This window comes from Staurois parvus, unplaced genomic scaffold, assembly GCF_062004578.1.
Source record: "Staurois parvus isolate SC_StPar_1 unplaced genomic scaffold, SC_StPar_1.0 ptg000172l, whole genome shotgun sequence".
In the NCBI taxonomy this organism is placed as follows: domain Eukaryota; kingdom Metazoa; phylum Chordata; class Amphibia; order Anura; family Ranidae; genus Staurois; species Staurois parvus.
In genome coordinates this window covers 12,726,526-12,748,937 of record NW_028317968.1, presented here as the reverse complement: position 1 = coordinate 12,748,937, position 22,412 = coordinate 12,726,526, and the positions used below count along the sequence as shown (strand labels likewise).

At 40.3% G+C, this 22,412-nt stretch overlaps 1 protein-coding gene across 19 annotated transcripts in view; it reads left to right on the top strand.

Annotated features, from left to right (window-relative positions):
- Positions 1-22,412, top strand: part of MACF1 (microtubule actin crosslinking factor 1) — a 402,996-nt gene that overhangs the window by 276,563 nt on the left and 104,021 nt on the right. For all 19 annotated transcript variants that reach the window (XM_089676708.1, XM_089676721.1, XM_089676720.1 and 16 more), the window contains 3 exons: positions 5,132-5,331; positions 8,170-8,665; positions 9,288-10,759. In XM_089676708.1, coding sequence (XP_089532834.1) covers positions 5,132-5,331; positions 8,170-8,665; positions 9,288-10,759 — 2,168 coding nt within the window. The remainder of the gene's footprint in view (positions 1-5,131; positions 5,332-8,169; positions 8,666-9,287; positions 10,760-22,412) is intronic.

Below are 22,412 nucleotides of genomic sequence, written 5' to 3'. Positions count from 1 at the left end.
TAACAGTGCTACCTCTGCTGCACTGCTGGACACAAGCACAATTTTAGTTTTTTCAGGTATTTACCAAAACATATTCAAGCTATAGTTCTGTAATGGATATGGGCTGAAAGTGCACACTCTCAGGTTTAATTTGAGGGTATGTACATCCAAATTGGAGGAAGGGTTTAGGAATTATTAGCCATCCCCCCTTTTTCAAGGGACCAAAAGTAATTGGACAATTGAATCAAAAGCTGTTTCATGGCCAGGTGTGGAATACTCCATTATTTTTTCATCAATTAAGCAGGTAAAAGGTCTGGAGTTGATTCTAAGTGTGCTGTTTGCATTTGGAATCTTTTGCTGTGAACCTATATCATGCGTTCAAAGGAGCTGTCCATGCAAGTGAAACAGGCCATTGTAAGACTTCAAAAATGAAACAAATCCATTAGAGAGATAGCAGCAACATTATGAGTGACCAAATAAACAGTTTGGTACATTCCAGGGGTGTGGAAATATTTGAAAAAACTACATGTGTAGGGACTATATTGGTGCATCAATCTACTTGTCCCTCGTGACAATCTACTTGTCCAGATAAAAAATATAAATATATTTTAACCAAAACTGTATTTAAATCGGAGGTAATATTAGGAAGGTCTGGGGGTTTTAAAAACAAAAGGGCTCTATGGCGACTTAAACATTTAATATTTTTAACATTGCGCTGTTTATCTCCACCTTCCCTCCCTGCCTCTCTCCAGCACTGCACCCAGGGACTAGCAGGGAGGGGAGAGACCTTGCATTCTATGCATGAAGGTAAAAAACATTCTTCGTGCAGCAGTCCCCTCAGCCCCCCTAATACTTTCCTGAGCCCCATCGCTATCCGGCTATGTGCACGAGAGCCTCGTCTCTCCGGAAACTCTCCCTGCTCATTGGCTAAGACAGCAGCGGGAGCCATTGGCTTCCGCTGCTGTCAATCTCAGCCACTGAGCCAATGAGGAGAGAGAGGGGGCAAGGCTGAGCAACAGCTCTGTGTGTAAATGGACACACAGAGAAGCGACTCGGGAGCAAGCCTTAGGTGCCCCCATAGCAAACTGCTTGTTCTGGGGGCACTAGGCCAGAGGGAAGTGCCAGGAGCGCCAGTGGGGGACCCGAGAAGATGAGGATATGGGCTGCTCTGTGCAAAACTACTGCAAAGAGCTGGTAAGTATGACATGTTTGTTATTTTAAAAAAATGTCTTTAATATCACTTTAATGAACATTGCACTTAAGGTGTATCTATAACTAATACCTTTTTTTTTTCTTTTACTAATTTGGGATGGAGTGGGTAAAGATTTGAATATCATCAGGTTTTACTTCTGTTTAGGGTTCAATTAAAGAAATCTCCCCTCGTTTCTTGTTCTGCCAACACACTTTTTTACCAGACAGGAAGTGGCAGAACTTCTCCAATGGCAACGCAGACAGAAGTAATCTGTTATATCTAACCTACACTAGGAGAAACATTAGCTGTTTTTTAGCAGCTGTAGCAAATACCCCCTTGGGTGTTATAAGTAATTACCATATATATAGTGCTCTACACTACCTGTCCTTATTAAAATTCATGTGCAATACAATTCGTGAATGCCATATTACATTCATAAATCAATAAATCAGTGAATGATTTCTTCCAAAAATATATACTTCCAAAAGAAATAATTGAAAATGTCCAGAGCTTCAAGTGCTATTGTTAGTGCCCCGTGCTTCCTATTAGTGACCATGGATCAATGTTGCGTTCACCAAAGTTCCACAGGCCACTCCGTGCTCCACACCAGCTTTATGTCTCCAAGTGCCACCATCTTCACACCTGAAAACTCACCAGATAGTTTTGACCTCCTCTTTATACATAAGTTGGTCAAACTGCTCTTTTCCCCTTGGGGTAAGTTTGATTCAGTTCCACTGGCACACCTCACAATTCTCCCAGGTAAGCCTCATGCTAGAGAGCTATTAACATAGGAAGAAAGGAAAGGCCTCCATCGCATAAAAATGTTTATCAAAATATACATAAGAACAAGATAAAGTAAAACTCACATGATATGTGCATTAGCCTTCCACTATGAACAAACTCACATATTACTTTTCATAGCCAACAGCCCCACTGTATTTCAGTGAGACAGTGGGGTCAGGAGCCCGGAAAAGGAATATGTGAGTTTTTAATAAATGTTTTACGCAAAGGAGTCCTTTCCTTTCCTCCTATGTTTAAAACCTGTCTGGCATGAGGCTTACCTGGGAGGAGAGCTGTGTTATTAGCTGGTGGAATTGAAGCAAACTTACCCCAAGGGGAAAAGCACGGTTTGACCAACATTTTGAAATAAAAGGAGGTAAAAATTGTCTGGTGAGTTTTCAGGTGTGAAGTTGGTGACACTTGGAGGCATAAAGTTGGTGTAGACTGAAGTATGGAAACCCAACTACTAGAATTTTCAAAAAGCATTAGGCAATATACACGTCTGATGAAAAAATTGTTTTCGATTGGTAATTATTTGCAAAAACTTTGCTAATAAAGGAAATTATTTCACCCTCACTCTGTATACTGTATAATCCAGGGCTTGACAAATCCCAGGTTGCCATGGTGACTAGAAATTGCATCCTTGCACCTGGGCTTTTGTCAGCCCATTCACTGTTGACACCAGGCATTCTCAAAACATCAGGGGTCGCACTTGCGACCCTACCCATGCTCCAGGGGGCCTGTGCGGCCGCTGATGGTCCAGTAGAGTGATTCTGCACTGAATATGCAGCCACTCTCTGTAACTGATACTGCCCCAGGTAAACAGACTTCTTTCCGGGAAGCCTTCAATCAGCACTTTCTTCTAGTGCTCTGTAGCCAACCAGGGCTTCTTATGGGACTAGGTAGCATTGCTACCGCTCTGCCATTGTTGCTGTATACTCTGGGTAGCAGGACAAGTCAGCAGGTTAGTTCATGATCTCAGGAATTTGAGCAAAGTGAACCAGACATCTTCCTTTTATCCTAGGTTCACACCTATGCAGTTAGCGTTTGATCCGTTTCTGCAGTGCTTTTTGTGGTCCGTTTTGTGTTCTTGCACATTTTTGTTTTGCTTTTCTTTTCTTTTTTTTTTGCTAGGCAGATTTAAAATGCATCAAAAAGGCACTACATGCTTTTCTGCAGTGTTTCCATTGAAGTATATAGAACCAAAAATGCTACTTTTTGCTTTTAAAAAAGTCCCTGACCCTTTCCAAAAAATGCATCGGGTGAAAACGCAGAGATCTGAACGTGTCCCATAGGAAATCATGTTAAATGGACTGTAGTGCGTTTCTGTAAAACGCTGCAGAAAACGCTTAGGTGTGAACCTAGGGTTGAGAATGCAGGGATCTCCAGTGTGAAGCGCAGTGAAGACAGCATAAGCTTTAACCCTTACCAATTTCATGCAACATCACAGCAACTGATGTCTCATATTTTTGGGGACAGGGTGAGAAGGCAAGATGTAGGGTGAGGGGGATAGGGGCCAGTTTGTACATTGAGTTGCCAATGGGTGTGGGGGTAATGTTTACAGGAAGGGGTATAAATGTGGGCAAGAGCAAACATTGTTTACAGGGAGAGGGAGTAAATGTGGGCAAGAGGGAGCATTCTGCATGGAGGGGGGGGGGGGGGCTAATATGTACAGGAGGGAACATTGTGTAGAAAGAGGGGGTAAAATGTACATTATTATTATTATTATTATTATTATTATTATTATTAAACAGTATTTATATAGTGCCAACAGTTCGCTCAGCACTGTACATTACAATGGGAGACAATACATGAGCCAGTACAATAACAATACAATGAGATGCACGAGGGGTTCGAGGGCCCTGCTCCTTGGAGCTTACAATCTAGGAGGGAGGGGATAGTAGTACGGGAGGAATAGCTGTGGGGGATGGAGTGGTAGGAAGAGTGGAGGAGATCGGCAATTACAGAAGGCGGGGTAGGCTACCCTGAAGAGGTGGGTTTTCAGGGGGACATGAGGGGACATTGTGTACAAGGAGGGGGTAATGTGTACAGGAGGGAGCATTGTGTAAAGGGAGAGGGTAATATGTGCAAGGAGGAGGTAATATGTACAGTGAGAGGGTAATATATACAGGTAGGGGGCATTATGTACAATGAAAAGGTAATATGTACTGGAGGGAGCATTCTGTAAAGGGAGAGGGTAATATGTACAGGATGGGGCATTGTGTACAAGGAGGGGGCATTGTTTACAGGGAGGGGGTAATATATACAGAAGCAGGCAGTGTGTGTACAGGAGGGGACACTGTACAGGTAGGGGAAAGTGTGTGCAGGAAAGGGCAGTGCAGAAAGGAAGAGGGGTAATATGTGCAGGAGGGAGCAATGCAAACAGGAATAGTTTTCATTCATTGATACATTGATCAACTTCAGTACAAACAGCCTGTCAGATCATTGCCGGTGGCTATAGGCAGTGATCGCTAACACTGGCTCCCAACTCTGTTAGCTGGCTCCTGGATTCAAAACAAATTTGTCAAGCCCTAGTATAATCTTCACTTTATTCTATCTCTTAGATCTGTGCTGCAGATTATACAGTAACAGGATGGCAGCATAAATTCAGTTTTCTTAAATGTTTCAGATCGAATCAATTACAAAATGCATGTTTAGCATTTGGACATTTTAGGCACATTACATGATTTATGTATGGTTTGTTACATTAAATATGATATCTACGGTTCCGTTCAATGCCATGATGCTTGACCTGACAGTTCAGGTCAAGCATCATATATTTAGGATCCTTTCACACTGCTGCGCTGGCCACAGCACAGGTACAGCACAGTATACCTGAAGTTTTTGTGTGGGCTACCAGCGGTTTCCCATAGACTTCTATTAAGTCACTGTTTTTTGGCACTTTTTCTGAAAGTGCACCAAACATGCAGCATGCAGGACCCTTGGTGTGCTTTCAGAAAATGCTCCGAAACTCGCAACATAATAGAAGTTTATGGAAAACCGTAGTAATGCTTTACAAGTGCAACATGCTCACACATGGTGGACAGTATACTTCATTAATATATCAAATATGTGTGCCCTCTTGAACTGATGTTACGCATAACATGGAAAACATTTAAGCAATTATTTTTGGCAAGTTGTGCAGGAATATAAGTTTTCTGTATTGCCTTCCTTTTTCAGACAGTCAATGGGACAGCGCTAACCAAGCGACCTCAGAACGCCAGCAGAAGCTGGAAGAATCTGCTAATCAACTGGCCTTGTTCCAAACTGCTGGCGCTCAGCTACGTCCATGGCTAACGGAGAAGGAGCTGATGATGAGTGTCTTGGGACCTCTCTCCATTGATCCTAACATGCTGAATGCACAGAAGCAGCAGGTTCAGGTAAGAGAAATATCTAGTATTTAACTGGAAATCATTTGGCAACCAAGCAAACTATTTGCTTTTTACTAGATAAGCCTCATTCAATAAAGAGTGCAGAGTTGTAAGTGTTAATTTTTGAAGAGCTTTAACCATTCCCAATCAATCTTGTACTAGTCTGAGTTCAGCAGGCTGAATTCTGATTGGTTGCTATTGCTTACTGCACTCAAAGTGGGCCTAGCCCAAGATTTACTTTTTCATGGTAAATATGTGCAGTAATTAGATTTCTGTAGCCATATACACTCACTGGTCACTTAGATTAGATACACCTGTTCAATTGCTTGATAACAACAAATTGCTAATCAGCAAATCACATGGCAGCAGCTCAATGCATTTAGGCATGTAGATGTGGTGAAGACAACTTGCTATTGTTCAAACATCAGAATGGGGAAGAAAGGGGATGTAAGTGATTTTGAACTTGGCATGGTTATTGGTGCCAGACAGGCTGGTCTGACTAATTCAAAAACTGCTGATCTACTAGGATTTTCACACACAACCATCTCTAAGGTTTACAGAGTATGGTACGAAAAAGAGAAAATATCACACAAATTAGACATTCATATCCACTGCAAAACACACCTGAAGATGTGAAAGCTGTTCATGAAATGTATAGAGCGAGACATTCTGTTCACTGCAAAAGTGCTAAACTGTAAAATGCTGAATTAGTCCTGGGAAAATTAAAGATGGTTATGAACTGATTATTGAAAACAATTGAGTATATACTCTATGGATAGAGGAATCAGTCGTAATTATTAGTATTTAATCTTATACCAAGTTTTATGTGATGTTAATAAAACTATTACACTTTAGAAGATAATTTTACCGTTGTAATAGTTATTGATAGTACCTAAAAAGTCCCACCAAAATGGGGTTTGTGTATACAATGAGAATCTCTTCATTGTTCCTGAACACCATTCTGGAAGAGAAAGGAGCCTCAGATGGATTCTCGTTGGTCAGTATAGTCACGTAGCCAGCACTGACCAATGGGAGTTCACTCGCATGATACTGTTGCACAGCTCTGTCATTATGTTTTAAAGTGACTGTTATACCAGCTGGAGGGGAAGTTGGAAAATAACGGATATTATAAGGTACATGCAGTGGGTTATGCTGTACATCCACATAACGCTGCATGCAAACTACATATCATATAAACAACACCACTGTCATGAACTGAGAAAGAATTGGGGGAGAATATACAGGGCCCCACCTTGGCTCATGTTCAGCCCTTCATAGCATGCCCATAGTGCTCAGTACAAATGCATAATTTTTGTGCCTCAGAGGGGTAAATTGGGTAAAAGGTGGGTGAAATAATTAGCATCTAACCCACAGTGATGCTTCTGGAAGTCACATGAAACGCAGCCCCTACCCCCTTTGTAGGAGTAGCACTGAGGCATGTAAGGGACTAGACCTGCAATGTGTTAATACGTACTAATGGTTGCAGTCAGAGGAAGGCTGTTCTAATTTTTTGTGTACAGTACATAGCTGCACATGCATTTCACACCCTCAAATCCAGGTTTTATGATCATTACATATGCAGGCAATATGTTTTGTGAAGTCCAGAGTCCAGCTTTAAGTATTAGCCCTCATAGTCTTTTAAATGTAAGTTCATTTTTCCAGTATGCTAAAACTTTGTAACTCATGCTTTCTTCCAGATGTTCATTATTAATCTGCCATTTACTCACTTATGCAAATGCTTTATATAAAAACAACTGTATTTATGATTAATTAGTTTGTTTTTCATGTGTGTATATGTGTACTTTGAATAAAGACTCATTTGTCCATTTATTCACGTGAGAATAAGTGTGACTGTTTCACTACAAGTTTAGATATATTTATACAATTATCTATACATTTGGAGACACATTAAATAGTGCAGTTACTATATGGTCATGTGCTTTACTGTTTATCTAGACTAAGGCTGGCCATACACTATACAATTTTCTGTCCAGTTTCTACCCAATTTCCTTTAGATTTACCTTCAAGTATGTAGTGCAAGAGCCGGCCTAATTGGATACAATTGAAAGTGTTGTTAGTTTTGACCTTCTATTATATGGTTTTTGGTAAATCTAAACCAAAAATCTCAAGAAAATTTTATAATGTATGGCTAGCCTTATGTCCTATCACATTTAGGCCTCTTGCACACGACAGCTTGGAAAAGCTCAGTACAGCATTTTTCTTTACTGAGGTAAAATGTATCCTGTTTACAATGTGCCTTTGCACACAGGCACGTAAAGAATTGCCATGTATTCTTTAGTAGGAAAAAAATTTAGGAAAATCTGCATTTTTTTGGCCGTAATTTACACCGCGTTTGTGAATTTATGCAAATATGTGCATATGAGCATAAATATTAATGAATTTTCCCCTAAGAATATATTGTGTGTGCAAATGAGCATGAATACACGCAAAACAAACGCCTGAAATTTCATCCACAAAAATCAGATGCTCAAACATCAGTACCGTGTACAAGAGGCCTAATAGATTCCAGAGTAGAACAATGTCTGCATGGCTATCTTGGCACATAATAATTCATTATGAATACATTTTCAGTAGCCATCATTAATACCATTCTACCACCATATGTAATTGGTAGTGAGGAATAAACATGGTGGACAAGTATCCTTCCGAGCTGAGCTGTGTATTATCTGGTTTGTTGATGAATGAATGGTTGAGTTATAAGCAGACAGGCGTTATCCTTTTGTGAATTTGGCTTAGTGATTTATGGATTCTGCTCTGTTGTTTCTTAACTTTGTGTATTCTGATCTGTCAGTTTATACAAACACTGCGTTGTTATTTCTGTTACAGTTTATGTTAAAGGAATTTGAAGCGCGCAGAGCTCAGTATGAAGAACTAAAGCATGCAGCCTATGGTATCCTAACAGGACCTGGTGATGAGTCTCCATCCACCAGCCAAGTGGAGGAAGACTTTAATGAAATCAATAAGAAATGGACAGAACTTACAAACCGCCTGAATTCCAGAGCTGAACATATTGACCAGGCTGCTGTAAAAAGTGCCCAGTATCAAGAGGTTCTGCAAGGCCTAACAGACAAAATAAAGCAGGCAGGCAAGAAACTGAGCACACAGCCAGCAGTTAGCACTCAGCCTGATGCTGTAAAGCAGCAGTTGCAGGAAACCAGCGGCATTCGCTCAGATCTGGAAAATCTCGCTCAGGAAGTTGCAGAAGCACAGATTCTATGCAATGAGCTATCTACACTTGTGGCAGAACCATACCTCAAAGATGAACTTCAAAAACGACTTGACACTGTGGCATTTCCACTTAAAGGAATGGAAGATTTAGCAGGTTAATGATAATTTGGTGTTTCTTTCTTTTTTTTTTTTTTTTTTTAAATCAATATTTTATTGTAGGTGATGTCATGTATTTAAAAAAGAGTGAGGAAATGGGAGTGATCTATCTGGATAGGGTTTTGGAAATACGTTCAAGTCTGGCGACCCTGTGCAACACATTTTTTACCCCCTCCCCCACTACTGCCTCATTCGCCCTATTCTTTTCCACTCTTGCATTTACTTCATATAGACCATCAGCTGAGCTATCCCTGGGAATTGCCCTCTTTCTCCTCTTCCCTCCTTATGCCATCCCCATTCCACCTACCCCCTTTCAACTCTTGCCACCTCTTCTTGTTTGGGCACTCACTATAAATACTCACTTTGCGTCCAACTCCCCACATTGCAACAGCTCTTCCTGATATGCACTACTTCACCTGTTGTAAGTTGCCAGTGCAATCCATCCATGTACACTTTTGCCCCTATACACTGCGGCCTGAGTTGGATGCCTCCAAGGTTACCTCTAGTCTGTAACCATTTTATAAATTCAATAAAAGTTTTGAACAAATTAAAAAGGGTGGGGGAAATTACATAAAAATATTGCTTGTGAACAAATTAACCCTGAATCTTGTGTTTTGCAGCGGATCGAGTGAATAGGTTGCAGACGGCACTTGCCAGTTCCCAGCAATTTCAACAGATGTTTGATGAACTGAGAAACTGGTTGGATGAAAAATTAATGCAACAGGCCAAGAGCCCCCCAGTGTCATCCAAACTGGAGAAGTTACAAAAACTTCTTCAAGACCAAGAGGAATTCCAAAAAAGTCTTAACCAGAATAGCGGATCTTACGAAATGATTGTTGCTGAAGGTGAATCTCTGCTCCTGTCTTCACAGCCTGGGGATGAGAAGATTGCCCTACAGAATCAATTAATAAATCTAAAAGCAAACTGGGAAGAACTGGGAAAGAAGACATCAGAAAGACAAAACAAATTGAAGGACTGTTTGCAGAAAGCTCAGAAATTTGGTAGACATGTGGAAGATTTGGTCCCTTGGTTGGAAGACTGTGATACCCAAATGAAAGGAATGGAAGTCACTATTGACCCTGTACAACTTGAAGCCCAGCTTCTTAGAGCAAAGGTTCTTGAAAGTGAAATAGACAAGAAGCGTTCTTTGATGGAGATGATGAACAGCACAGCTGATCTTCTGATCGAAGCGGCTGAGGTTGACGACCACGAAATCTTGGAGGAAAGAGCCGGGCTAAATCAGAAGATGGACAGTGTTACAGAACAGCTGCATATCAAAGCTGAGTCCATTGAGGAAATGTCCTTGAGACTTAAGGAACTAAATGATAGTTTTAAAAATATTGATAAGAAACTTGAAGGAGCAAAACACCATCTGGAGATTTATGCAGCTCTCGGTCCTCAGGCATGCAGCAGTAAGAATTTGGAGAACATGAAATCTCAGCAAGACATGCTGCAGAATTTAGAGACACAAGTTCTGTACTTGAAAAATCTAATCCAAGGTTTGACAGAAGATGCTCCCAAAGGCTCAGATGTCTCTCGTCTTTTAAATCAAGCAGAAGATGTGCAGCACAATTATGAGAACGTAAAACAAGACGTTAATGAATGCTGTAGCAATATGGAGCAGAAACTCCAAGGAATTGGTCAATTTCATGCTCATGTTAGAGAAATTTTTTCTACTCTAGCTGACTTGGATGATGAACTTGACAACATGGGTCCGGTGGCTCGGGATGTTGACAGTCTGAAGTCTCAAACTGAAGTTGTCCAAAAGTTTCTAGAAATGCTCCATAGCTTAAAATCTGATGTTGAATGTTCAGAAAAGAAATGCAGAGATATGTTAGAGAATGAAGGAGGTCCTGACCTCATTGGATTAATGCGAGAGCTTGGAACGTTAAATAAGCAATGTGCTAAGCTGTCTGAACGTGGCAAGAACAGACAGGAGCAGTTAGACGCTGCTCTAGGGAGAGTGGAGGACTTCAGCGTTAAACTGAAAGAGCTGATGTATCAGATCATGGCAGCAGAGGGCAGCAGTGCTTTGCAGGAGGTCGTTGGAACTGAAGTTGAAGCTATCAAGCAGCAGTTAGACGATTTTAAGGTATTCGTTTTTATTAGTTCTAAGATTTTGTAAAAAAAAAATGATTTGGGGTTTCCTTTAAAATATTTAGCAGGCTAGTACAGCAGCCTAATTGCTTAAAGTAAGTCTGTCACATACCTAGAAAAATTCCAGTTCAGCATTTCCAAAAAGTACAAGTAAAAATCATTTGTTTCAGAGGTATATATAGCTACAAATTTAATTTTTTCCAGTAAAAGACAAGTTTGTCTCTATTTTCCTGAGCTGGTGTGGTGGACAGCCACATGGGCCAACAGGGAGGAACGTTAGGTAGAAGGGAATGGTGCCAAGCTTGATTGATTGTTACAGTAAAATTTTTCTTTTATAATTAAAGTTTTTGATTATTACAACAAAGATTTTCACACCATTTTAGCTGTCTATATCTTATTGTTTGGACTTTTTTTGCAGAAGACATTCTGTGCTTATGTACACCCCTCACTTTTGTGTAAATATTTTATTATATCTTTTTATGTGACAACACTGAAGAAATGACACTTTGCTACAATGTAAAGTAGTGAGTGTACATCTTGTATAACAGTGTAAATTTGCTGTCCCCTCAAAATAACTCAACACACAGCCATTAATGTCTAAACTGCTGGCAACAAAAGTGAGTACATCCCTAAGTGAAAATTTCCAGACTGGGCCCAAAGTGTCAATATTTTATTTTCCAGCACTGCCTTAGCCCTCTTGGGCATGGAGTTCACCAGAGCTTCACAGGTTGCCACTGGAGTCCTCTTCCAATCCTCCATGACGACATCACGGAGCTGGTGGATGTTAGAGACCTTGCGGTCCTCCACCTTCCATTTGAGGATGCCTCACAGATGGTAATTGGGGTTTAGGTCTGGAGCCGTGCTTGGCCAGTCCATCAGCTTTACCTTCAGCTTCTTTAGCAAGGCAGTGGTTGTCTTGGAGGTGTGTTTGGGGTCGTTATCATGTTGGAATACTGCACTGCAGCCCAGTCTCCGAAGGGAGGGGATCATGCTCTGCTTCAGTATGTCACAGTGCATGTTGGCATTCATGGTTCCCTCAATGAACTGTAGCTCCCCAATGCCAGCAGCACTCATGCAGCCTCAAACAATGACACTCCCACCACCATGCTTGACTGTAGGCAAGACACACTTGTCTTTGTACTCCTCACCTGGTTGACGCCCCACAAGCTCGACACCATCTGAACCAACTAAGTTTATCTTGGTCTCATCAGACCACAGGACATGGTTCCAGTAATCTATGTCCTTAGTCTGCTTGTCTTCAGAAAACTGCGGGCTTTCTTGTGCATCATCTTTAGAGGAGGCTTCCTTCTGGGATGACAGCCATGCAGACAAATTTGATGCAGTGTGCGGCGTATGCTCTGAGCACTGACAGGCTGATCCCTCCACCCCTTCAACCTCTGCAGCAATGCTGGCAGCACTCATACGTTTATTTCCCAAAGACAACCTCTGGATATAACGCTGAGCACGTGCATCCAGCTTCTTTAGTCAACCATGGCGATGTCTGTTCTGAGTGGAACCTGTCCTGTTAAACCGCTGTAACGTCTTGGCCACTGTGCTGCAACTCCGTTTCAGGGTCTTCACAATCTTCTTATAGCCTAGGCCATCTTTATGTAACAATTCTTTTTTTCAGATCCTCAGAGAGTTCTTTGCCATGAGATGCCAGGTTGAATTTCCAGTGACCAGTATGAGAGAGTGAGAGCGATAACACCAAATTTAACACACCTGCTCCCCATTCACACCTGAGACCTTGTAACACTAACAAGTCACATGACACTGGGGAGGGAAAATGGCTAATTGGGCCCAATTTGGACATTTTCACTTAGGGGTGTACTCACTTTTGTTGCCAGTGGTTTAGACATTAATGGCTGTGTGTTGAGTTATTTTGCGGAAACAGCAAATTTACACTGTTATACAAGATGTACACTCACTAATATACATTGTAGCAAAGTGTCATTTCTTCAGTGTTGTCACATGAAAAGATATAATAAAATATTTACAAAAATGTGAGGGGTGTACTCACTTCTGGGAGATACTGTATATATTTTTATTAGATGATTACTTTAAATTGTCAAGGTGTGCAACATATTTACTTTAGATGACAGAACTGTGCTTCTTTTTCTGCTCCTTCTGTTTCTCAGTCATTGACATACTGGTAGTGATGTCACTACTTGATATATTTATTATGAAGTTCATGTGAGAGACTAGCAACCTATTAGTGTATGGCTTGTATTGTGTGATAATTGAAATGGTTGCTATAGCTAGAACCTTCCCCCCTCCTTTTCCTCTGTCAGGCACAGAAGAATTAAAATTTTTTTGTATAAATCCATGCTGTAAAAAATTAGCTGGATTTGTACATTACCAAATATTGGTTCTTGTGCACCAATTTGCATGCAGGGAAGAGCACTTTGAAAGCTTTCTGCCTTTTTTTGGTTAACATTACCAGTAACCTAATTATCAATTCATTCACCAAATTACAGTATTCTGAAGTTTGGAGACTGCTCACTTATGCCTTCTGATTTAATAAGGTTTCCCACTAAACCAAAAGCTGCAAATTAAAATAAAGCTATATTCCTGTTATTCTATAACCAAATGGTTGTGGAGACTACGTTGTATGATTGTAACCTAAGTTTAAATTTTTTTTGCAATATGTATTTTCTAAAATTGCTTTATATAGGTTACTTTGCATCTACAGAATCCATTGTAAAAGCTGTGGTATATAGTAAATTTTCACAGATCGTATTTCCAGACGATAAAGTATACTGTTTGAAAGGATTCAATTCATCCACAAAAGAAAAAAACATAAAGGGCTACAGATGTTTTAAAAAATTAGTGGTGCGCAAACAATTTATCTTATTACCTTCCTCTGAGTTTGGTCTCGAACACACAGGCACTGATGCCCATGAATGGGTTGTTTGGTTATGTGTTCTTAGACAGCAGGTGCTGCATGCAGGCAACCCATTCGAGTCTGTTATTACTAATATGACAGGGCTGCAGTTGCAAATGCGTTAGGGCGCACTCACCCGTAAGCCTGTCACATTAGGACTAGCTACTGTGTGTGTGAGCAGCCACTGCATCCTAATATACTTGAATGGGTTGCCTGCATACAGCACCTGTCCGCTAGGGACACCTAAAAACACAGCCCGTTCATGGTGTATGGGCATAGGCACCTGTGTGAACAAGGCCTATCTGAAGACTGAGAATTTCTTCTTTTAATTTAAACATGTACTTGATGAGCATATGTTGGTTTCATCCTAACTATGTAAATAGGTACAGTATTTGTAGACATTATTATTATTGTTATTATTATACAGGATTTCTATAGTGCCAACAGTTTGCTCAGCGCTTTACAATGTAACGGGAGACAATACAGTAACCATACAGTTCAATACAAAAGGTTAAGGAGGGCCCTGCTCCTTGGAGCTTACAATCTAGGAGATATTAAAGGCCAAATCCAGTGAAAACTTAATATACAGGATTGTAAGGCTTTTATTGCATTTTGTTTCCACTTTGGGGGTATTTCCTGGCCTAGTGACACACTGTATATCAGAATCGGGGAGGTTGTCAACGATTTCAAACTTTGACTAGAATGACAAGAGATTGCTGTTCTGTTTCGGGCAAGGTAGACTCCCATTGGCCGACTACTTTCAAGACCGAGTGTTAGAAAGTTAGAACATTTGTCCCAGCCTGTATTGTCCCTTCCTAAGAATAAGCAGTGCCATCAAGCACTTGTCTTCACCCCACTCCTCCTTCTACCTTCCTTCTGTATTTACTCTAATGGGAACATTCACCAAATCCCAGAACTTCTGTTTCTGGAGCTGTACACACTACCAGATGCCAGAGGGAGGTTGGATCATGTCTATTAGCACATTAGTGTCATGTTGCTAAGGCCCTAGAAGCGGTTTTCCATGCCTGCTTAGTTAAATGCTTTGTGTTTGTAGTGTTCAGTTAAGGAGCACTTCCCAGTTCATGGCTTACTGTCTACATTTTGGAAGTTAGGGAGGGCAGTGTCTGAGCTCATGGGAAATGGAGACAATAGCAGGAAAAGCATGTGATTTTACATGGATTACATAGAAGTCAAGCTGTGCCAGAAAGCCGGTCTGGAGACCTAGAGATGTTTAGGTGAATCTCCATGGATATGTATGTATACATGGTGCCAGGAAGTTATGACTTCTTAGCCCTTTAAAGGAAACTATAGTTTCCCCCGACAGACAAACACACACGCACAATATATCACTTGTAATACTTAGCATCTTCCTGAATGCTGCACACAGTTCCATGTACAGTAGAGATGTAAAGCTACAACCTATCAATCATTAAGGAGTGAGCGGAGAACACATTAGCATGTATAGATTATAATGGAAACAGCTGTAATAGGAAACATCACCATGTACAGACTGCTTCTAGCAGATAGATTGCTATCTGGAAATGAATGCTGCTCTTTACCGTATAGCAAAACACTGACAAGTGCTATAAACTGAAAGTTCCTAGGTTTTGGAAAATGTTTGATACCTTTGTGATTACCATTTTTAATGTTTATTTTGTCTGTAAAATAAGATGGAATACATTCTAAAAGGAAACAAAAATCTGTATAATTTTCTTGTACTGAAAATGAGCTGAGAGCGTAGAGGTAACTGCCAAAGAAACTGCTGTGCTTTTCTTCTACACAGTACTTGCCCCACTTCTAGTGCACTGTAGGGAATAAAAGCAAACTTCTGATTTGTTGCACTGAGCAGCACCAATGCTTTTTCAGATTACCGTATTTTCCGGCGTATAAGACGACTTTTTAACTCCTGGAAATCTTCTACAAAGTCGGGGGTCGTCTTATACGCCGGGTGTTGTGCTGAAACCTTACCTGTACTTCCGAGCTGACGCTTCTGCGCATGTCTTCGGCAGCAGTAGACGATCGCTGATCACCATTCCTCGCAGAACTGCATGAGACGTCGGATGCAGCCGTTCAGTGCTCGATTGAGCTTGACTGAAACTGTGACATGTGCAGAAGCGTCTTCTTGCCGCTACCCGATGTGTATCCCTTCTCTGCATATCACAGTTTCAGTCAAGCTCAATCGAGCACTGAACGGCTGCATCCGACGTCTCATGCAGTTCTGTGAGGAATGGTGATCAGCGATCGTCTACTGCTGCCGAAGACATGTGCAGAAGCGTCAGCTAGGCAGTACCTTGCAGGAAATACGGTAATTAACATTAATTATTATATATTAATAACTGTGGCAGTTCTCAGATCATCTTGGAGACAGGGAGGGCTGGGCAGGCAGGGAGAGCTGACCCACCCAATCCAAGCAGGCTTTGTATGCAGTGTGCACAGAAAATACTGGTACATCGCTTGCCGTGATTGGTTGGTAGAGGGGGGTAGTCTTATACGGCGAGTATAGCCCAAAGCCTATATTTTAACAGGAAAAGTAGGGGGGTCGTCTTATACGCCCAGTCGTCTTATACGCCGGAAAATACGGTATTTTGCTGCAACTTTTGCATGTGACTAGTAGTATACTGCTAAATTTAAGTTACTCTAGCTGACACTTTTTTTCTACTTTTGTATAGAGTGTGTAAAAGTTTGCCAAGTGTGGAACTCTGTTGGGGAGATTTCTCCTCGCTTCTTCCCCTATTAAAATGTCTCACTGGACCAGAAGTAAGAGGAAACCTTTAGCAGGGTCCCAGATAGAAATCAGCTTGAGCCCCCTTTTCTTTTTTTTTTTTTTTTTAGCTTTTAAACACACCTCTATGTTAGTCTATGTGGCCATGCACACACAGGTGTGTACAGGTATATTAGAAGAGGAGTGTTAGGAACCTGAAGAAAATGCATCACCAGTACTTTCAGGAGAGGAACGTTTAGGCAGAAAAATGCCGAACATGAACTAAACGTACCTAAAGGCTCCTCCATTTTGATTAAGGTTACATTGCTTTCTGGTAGTGTCTAAGCTTGCCTGCCCTGTCCTGCCTTATACACATTTCTTTAGTTGGTGAGGCAGGCCACATAGTGATGGGCCATTAGGAATGTGTGAGATGCAGCAGAGAGCAGATACGCTTTTACACTACCAAGAATTTGTAAGGGGAAGAATTGCTGGTGCCTGCACTTTATATCATTTTTTTTTCTTTAACTTTTTTTAAAAACCATAATTAGAAGTTGCCAGGGGGATAATAAACACATGGCAGTCTTGAAGTTAGACCTCTGTTATGCACGCACCTCTTAATTTCAAAGAGGAACACCACTTTTGTTGAGGAAAAAAACAATCCTCTCTGGGTGATCAATGTACTTTGCATGGATTTTAATAAATTGCTGCAGATTCCTATCTGTGCTCTAATGGAAAAAAAACTGTCTTTACAATTCTGAATCTGAAAGGGCGTGACTAATTAATTTGAATCAGCTGGTGCACTTTCATGGATCTGATTAGAAAAGTTGTAGTATCAATATTGCTTTAGAAGTGGTTAACACTTAAGCTGCATTCACACATGGGCTTTTTGAATCGCGGGCAAAATAGTTGAAATTCTGCCAACGATTTCAAAACCGCATTGCGCAAAGTGTGTCACCCAAAAGAAGTTCTTGATCTTGGGCAGCCTTATCTCAACAAAAATGACATTTCTGTTGCAGAGGATGCCTTAAGTTTTACTCACATCTTAGTGCAGAGTTCAGGGAAATCAGTGAGCCAATCATACAAGCAGGAAATTACACTTCTGGAGAAGTTCTGTATATCAGCTGTGTACAGAAAAACTAAAGGTTGCCATATTGAGTTGAATTTTACAAAAAATGACAGAACTGAAGATTGAGAAGGAAAGGTAATTTTTAATATTCATTTACAATATGGTTTGTGTAGCATTTGTCTGTTATTTTATTTTTTTCATATTTGCTATATTTTTATTCACAAAAGTGGAGTTACCCTTTTAGGTACAGAAAAGTGCATATTGCAGGAGGTATAAGTCAGTTTTATGACTCCAGAGCCTGAAGCCCAGTATCTGAATATTGAGAACTAGAAATATTTGAAAAGCTAAAGGGGGGGTTTGTGTAGGCTACTAACTTTGGTGCCTGTCAGGCTTTCTAGATTTGTTGTAAGTGCTCTTGAATAGAAAGAATAACTTGTAAATTTTTTTCATTATTACCAGCTTTTTACTAGGGAAACCATAGTGGGTAAGTGGAAAAAAATGTTTCTGTGCACTTGCTAGTTCTCCAGTCCAAAACATACACAGTTGTCTGCTTTGAAAGTAAATATAAAAATGGTTGTTATGTGATCAACTGGATTTGGAAACAATTTTTATTTGTTCCCTAAAAGTTAAGTACACTCATGCGAAAAAAGGGGGCAAAGAAGATTTGAGTGCCTGCCACCCCCCTTCCCAAAATATCAAAGTAGGTAAAAGCATACTGAGCCAGTTAGTTCAGTACACACTTCAATGCTTGTCCTGCATCTCTGGCCTGAACACCACCTGAAACATCTGAGCTACACTAGGCATCCAGATAAAGCTGACCTTTCCCTACTTAAATGATAAAAACAACACACATATGCAGCTCTGTTTGCTGAATTAAAGACACATTTTATCTATTTAAAAACTAAACATATTGTAGGCAAAAGTGAACTTGCTTTAACCACTTGCCCTCCAGTGGATTTACCCCCTTCCTGACCAGGCCATTTTTTGCGATACACCGCTTTGCTACTTTAACTGACAATTGCGTGGTCATGCAACGCTGCAGCTAAATGAAATTTATGTCCTTTTTTTCCCCACAAATAGAGCTTTCTTTCGATGGTATTTGAGCGCCTCTGTGTTTTTTATTTTTTGCTCTATAAACAAAAAAATTTCGACAATTTTGAGAAAAAAAAACAATATTTAATTTTTATTTTTTGTTGTTATTAAATATGTCCAGTAAAAAAAAATCTAATTTCGTCTTAAATTTAGGCCAAAATGTATTCTGCTAAATGTCTTTGCTAAAAAAAAATCCCAATACGTGTAAATTAATTGGTTTAAATGATAGTTAGAGCGTCTACAAGTGGCGGTATATATACTGGAATTTATATATGGATATATGTATATATATATTAGTAATGTCGGCGATCAGAGACTTATTGCGGGATTGTGGTGGGCATTCTGACACTGGGGGGGAACTGACTAACTGTTACTGACATCCCCAGTGACACTAATACAGTGATCAGTGCTAATAAAAAGCACTGACACTGTACTAATGAAACTGAGCAGCGACATCAGTTCCTCCAGGAAAGTCTAATTTCTAAAGTGTGACGTGTTGAAAAAAATGGCTGACAGATGACTGTATTGTCATACAGCACATGTGCAAGATAGGGTGCATGACTCCAGCACCTCATTTTGTATATGTGTCATAATACATAGACACTTATCTACTGAAAAAAAACCCTTTCCCCTCAAGATCTTGCAAGATTTCTAAAAATCTTGTATGATTTCAAGAGGAGAGCCTTTTTTTTCTCTAATAGACTATTACCCCTGGCAAAAAGTATGGAATCACCACTCTTGGAAAATGTTCATTCAATTGTTTAATTGTGTAGAAAACAAGTCGGACATGCCTCAGAACTATTTTCATTTAACATTCCAACCCTCTGGCTTTGAGAAGCACTTGAAAAAATTAAAAAGAAAGAAAACTGTAGTCAGTTGCAACTGTTTTTGCAGAACAAGCAGAGGAAAAAAAATATGGAATCACTCAATTCTTAGGAAAATATTATGGAATCAGCATGTACTTTGCAGTTCTAAACAAACCTCTTCATCAGATTACATCTGCTAATTAGTCTGCAGTCAAAAAAGAGTGCTTGCACACCTTGGTGAGCTGTTGCACCAAGCTGATTGACATGGCTCCAATACGATAGATGTCAGTTGGGGAACGGATTATAAAACCTCAAGAAGGTAAGTCATCACAGGATGTTGCAAAAGATGGTTGTTCCCAGTCAGCTGTGTCTAAAATCTGGACCAAGTACAAATCAAAAGGGAAGCGTACTGGTAGACCAAGGAAGACATCAAAGCATAAAGACAGAAAACTTAAAGCAATATGCCTTGAAAACAGAAAATGCACAACAGAACAAATGAGGAACAAATGGGCAGAAACTGGAGTCAATGTCTGTAACTGAACTGTAGGACATCACCTAAAGGAAATGGGATTTACATACAGAAAAGCCAAACGAAAACCATTATTAACACCTAAACAGAAAAAAACAAGGTTATAGTGGACTAAAGAAAAGCAATCATGGACTGTGGATGACTGGATGAACATGATAATTAGCTATGAATCACAAATCTGCATTGGGCAGGGTGATGCTGGAACGTTTGTTTGGTGCCGTTCCAATGAAATGTGTAGAGACAGACTGTCTGAAGAAAACATGCAAATTTCCACAATCATTGATGATATGGGGTTGTATGCCAGGTAAAGGTATGGGGGAGATGACAGTCATTAAATCTTCAATAAATGCACAAGTTTATATTGAGATTTTGGACACTTTTCTTATTGCATCAATTAAAAAGATGTTTGGTGATGACAACATTTTTCAGGATGATAATGCATCTTGCCATAGGGCAACAGACATGAAAACTTTCCTTCAAGAAAGACATAATGTCAATAGCATGGCCTGCAAATAGTCCAGACCTCAATCCATTTGAAAATCTATGGTGAAAATTAAAGAGAATGGTCCATGACAAGGCTCCATCCTGCAAAGCCGATCAGGCAACTGCAATAGGAAAGTCTGAGCCGGATCGATGAAGAATACGGTTTGTCGATAGTCAAATCCATGCCTCAGAGAATTCAAATAAAAGCCAGAGGTGGTACTGGTGTTTTTTGTTTGATGACTCCATAATATTTTCCCCAGAATTGAGTGATTCCATATTTGTTTCCTCTGCTTGATCTGTAAAAACAGTTTCAGCTGGGTATAGTTTTCTTTCTTTTTTTAATTTTTTTTTTTTTTTTTTAAGTATTTCTTAAAGCCATAAGGTTGGAATGCTCAATGAAAATAGGTTTGAGGCATGTCTGTGATTAGTTATTTTTCTACACAATTAAACAATTGAATGAACATTTTCCAAGAGTGGTGATTCCATACTTTTTGCCAGGGTTGTAGTACAATGATACAATGTGTGCATGAATTGAGATGCAGAGGTCATGTTGGACTTGCAGAACATCAGGATGTTTTTTTAGGTACCCAGTTGAATAAGGACTATGGAGACTGTATGAAAGATGAAGTATAGAGGCAAGTAAGTGTGAACTTTGTTCGCCAAACGAAGATCGTTCTGCTGTTGTCAGGTTTAGTAATTGGGGGGTTTAATGGCTTCCACCTTTGGGTCTTTTCCACTTTAGGAGTGTGAGCAGAGTGGCATCAATATTAAGGCATCAAATACTCTTTTCATTCAGCACATGTGGGATGTAGTCTTTAAAGTGATTAAAGGCATCATTTTTTTTTCTTAAAATAAAAACATTTTATTTACCTGCTCTGTTCAATCGTATTGCACAAAGCTGCCCCGATCCTCCACGTCTGAGGTCCCCCCCTCCCCCAACGCTCTCTGCTCCTCCTCTTCTCTGAGTGCCCCCATTGCAAGCTGTGTGCTGTGGGGGCAAGCTCCCAATCCAAGCTGTGTGTTTCCATAGACATAAACAGCACGGCTCGACCCCACCCCTTCTCCAATCTCACTGGATATGATTGAGCCAATGGCTCCCACTGCTGCCTGTGTGTCCTGTGTGAAGAGGGAGAGATAGAAGCACTGCGCTGCAGATGGGCACAGCGCTGGATCGAAAAAGCAGTCAGGTAAGTATTTAAAGTGGTAGTAAAAGATTAAAAAACCTTCCCATATGCAGTACATACTAGCAATTTATGAAAGACTTACCTTAAAATGAAGCCCGTCAGTGGTGGGCTGTCAACACTGACTGATAGGCCATCCTTACCCAGTCTTCCTTCTGGGTTTGTGGGCTCTTGACATTTAAATGGATGAGCCGCAATGACATCACCCCCATGCATGCGTATGGGAACCACGATCACAGCACAACGCTCTGAAGAGACAGCATACTCACAACACTGGCTGCAGAAATAGTGAATATATCCTAAACGGTGCATATTTTGGAGATATTCTGTGTACCTACAAGTTAGCTTTATTAGAGTGCCTTGAAAAAGTATTCATACCGCTTGAAATTTTCCACATTTTGTCATGTTACAGCCAAAGATGTAAATGTATTTTATTGGGATTTTATGTGATATAGCAACACAAATTGCCACATAATTGTGAAGTGGAAGGAAAATGATTAATGGTTTTCAACATTTTTTTTACAAATAAATGTGAAAAGTGTGGCCTGCATTTGTAGTCAGCACCTCTGAATCAATACTTGTAGAACCACCTTTCGCTGCAACTGCAGCTGCAAGTCTTTTCAGGTATGTATCTACCAGCTTTGCACATCTAGAGAGTGACATTTTTGCCCATTCTTCTTTGCAAAACAGCTTAAGCTCTGTCAGATTGGATGTGAGTGTCTGTGAGCAACAATTTTCAAGTCTTGCCACAGATTCTCAATTGGATATAGATGTGGACTTTGACTGGGCCATTCTAACACATGAATATGCGTTAATCTAAACCATTCCATTGTAGCTCTGGCTGTATGTTTAGAGGAGTTGTTCTGCTGAAAGGTGAACCTCCTCCCCAGTCTCAATTCTTTTGCA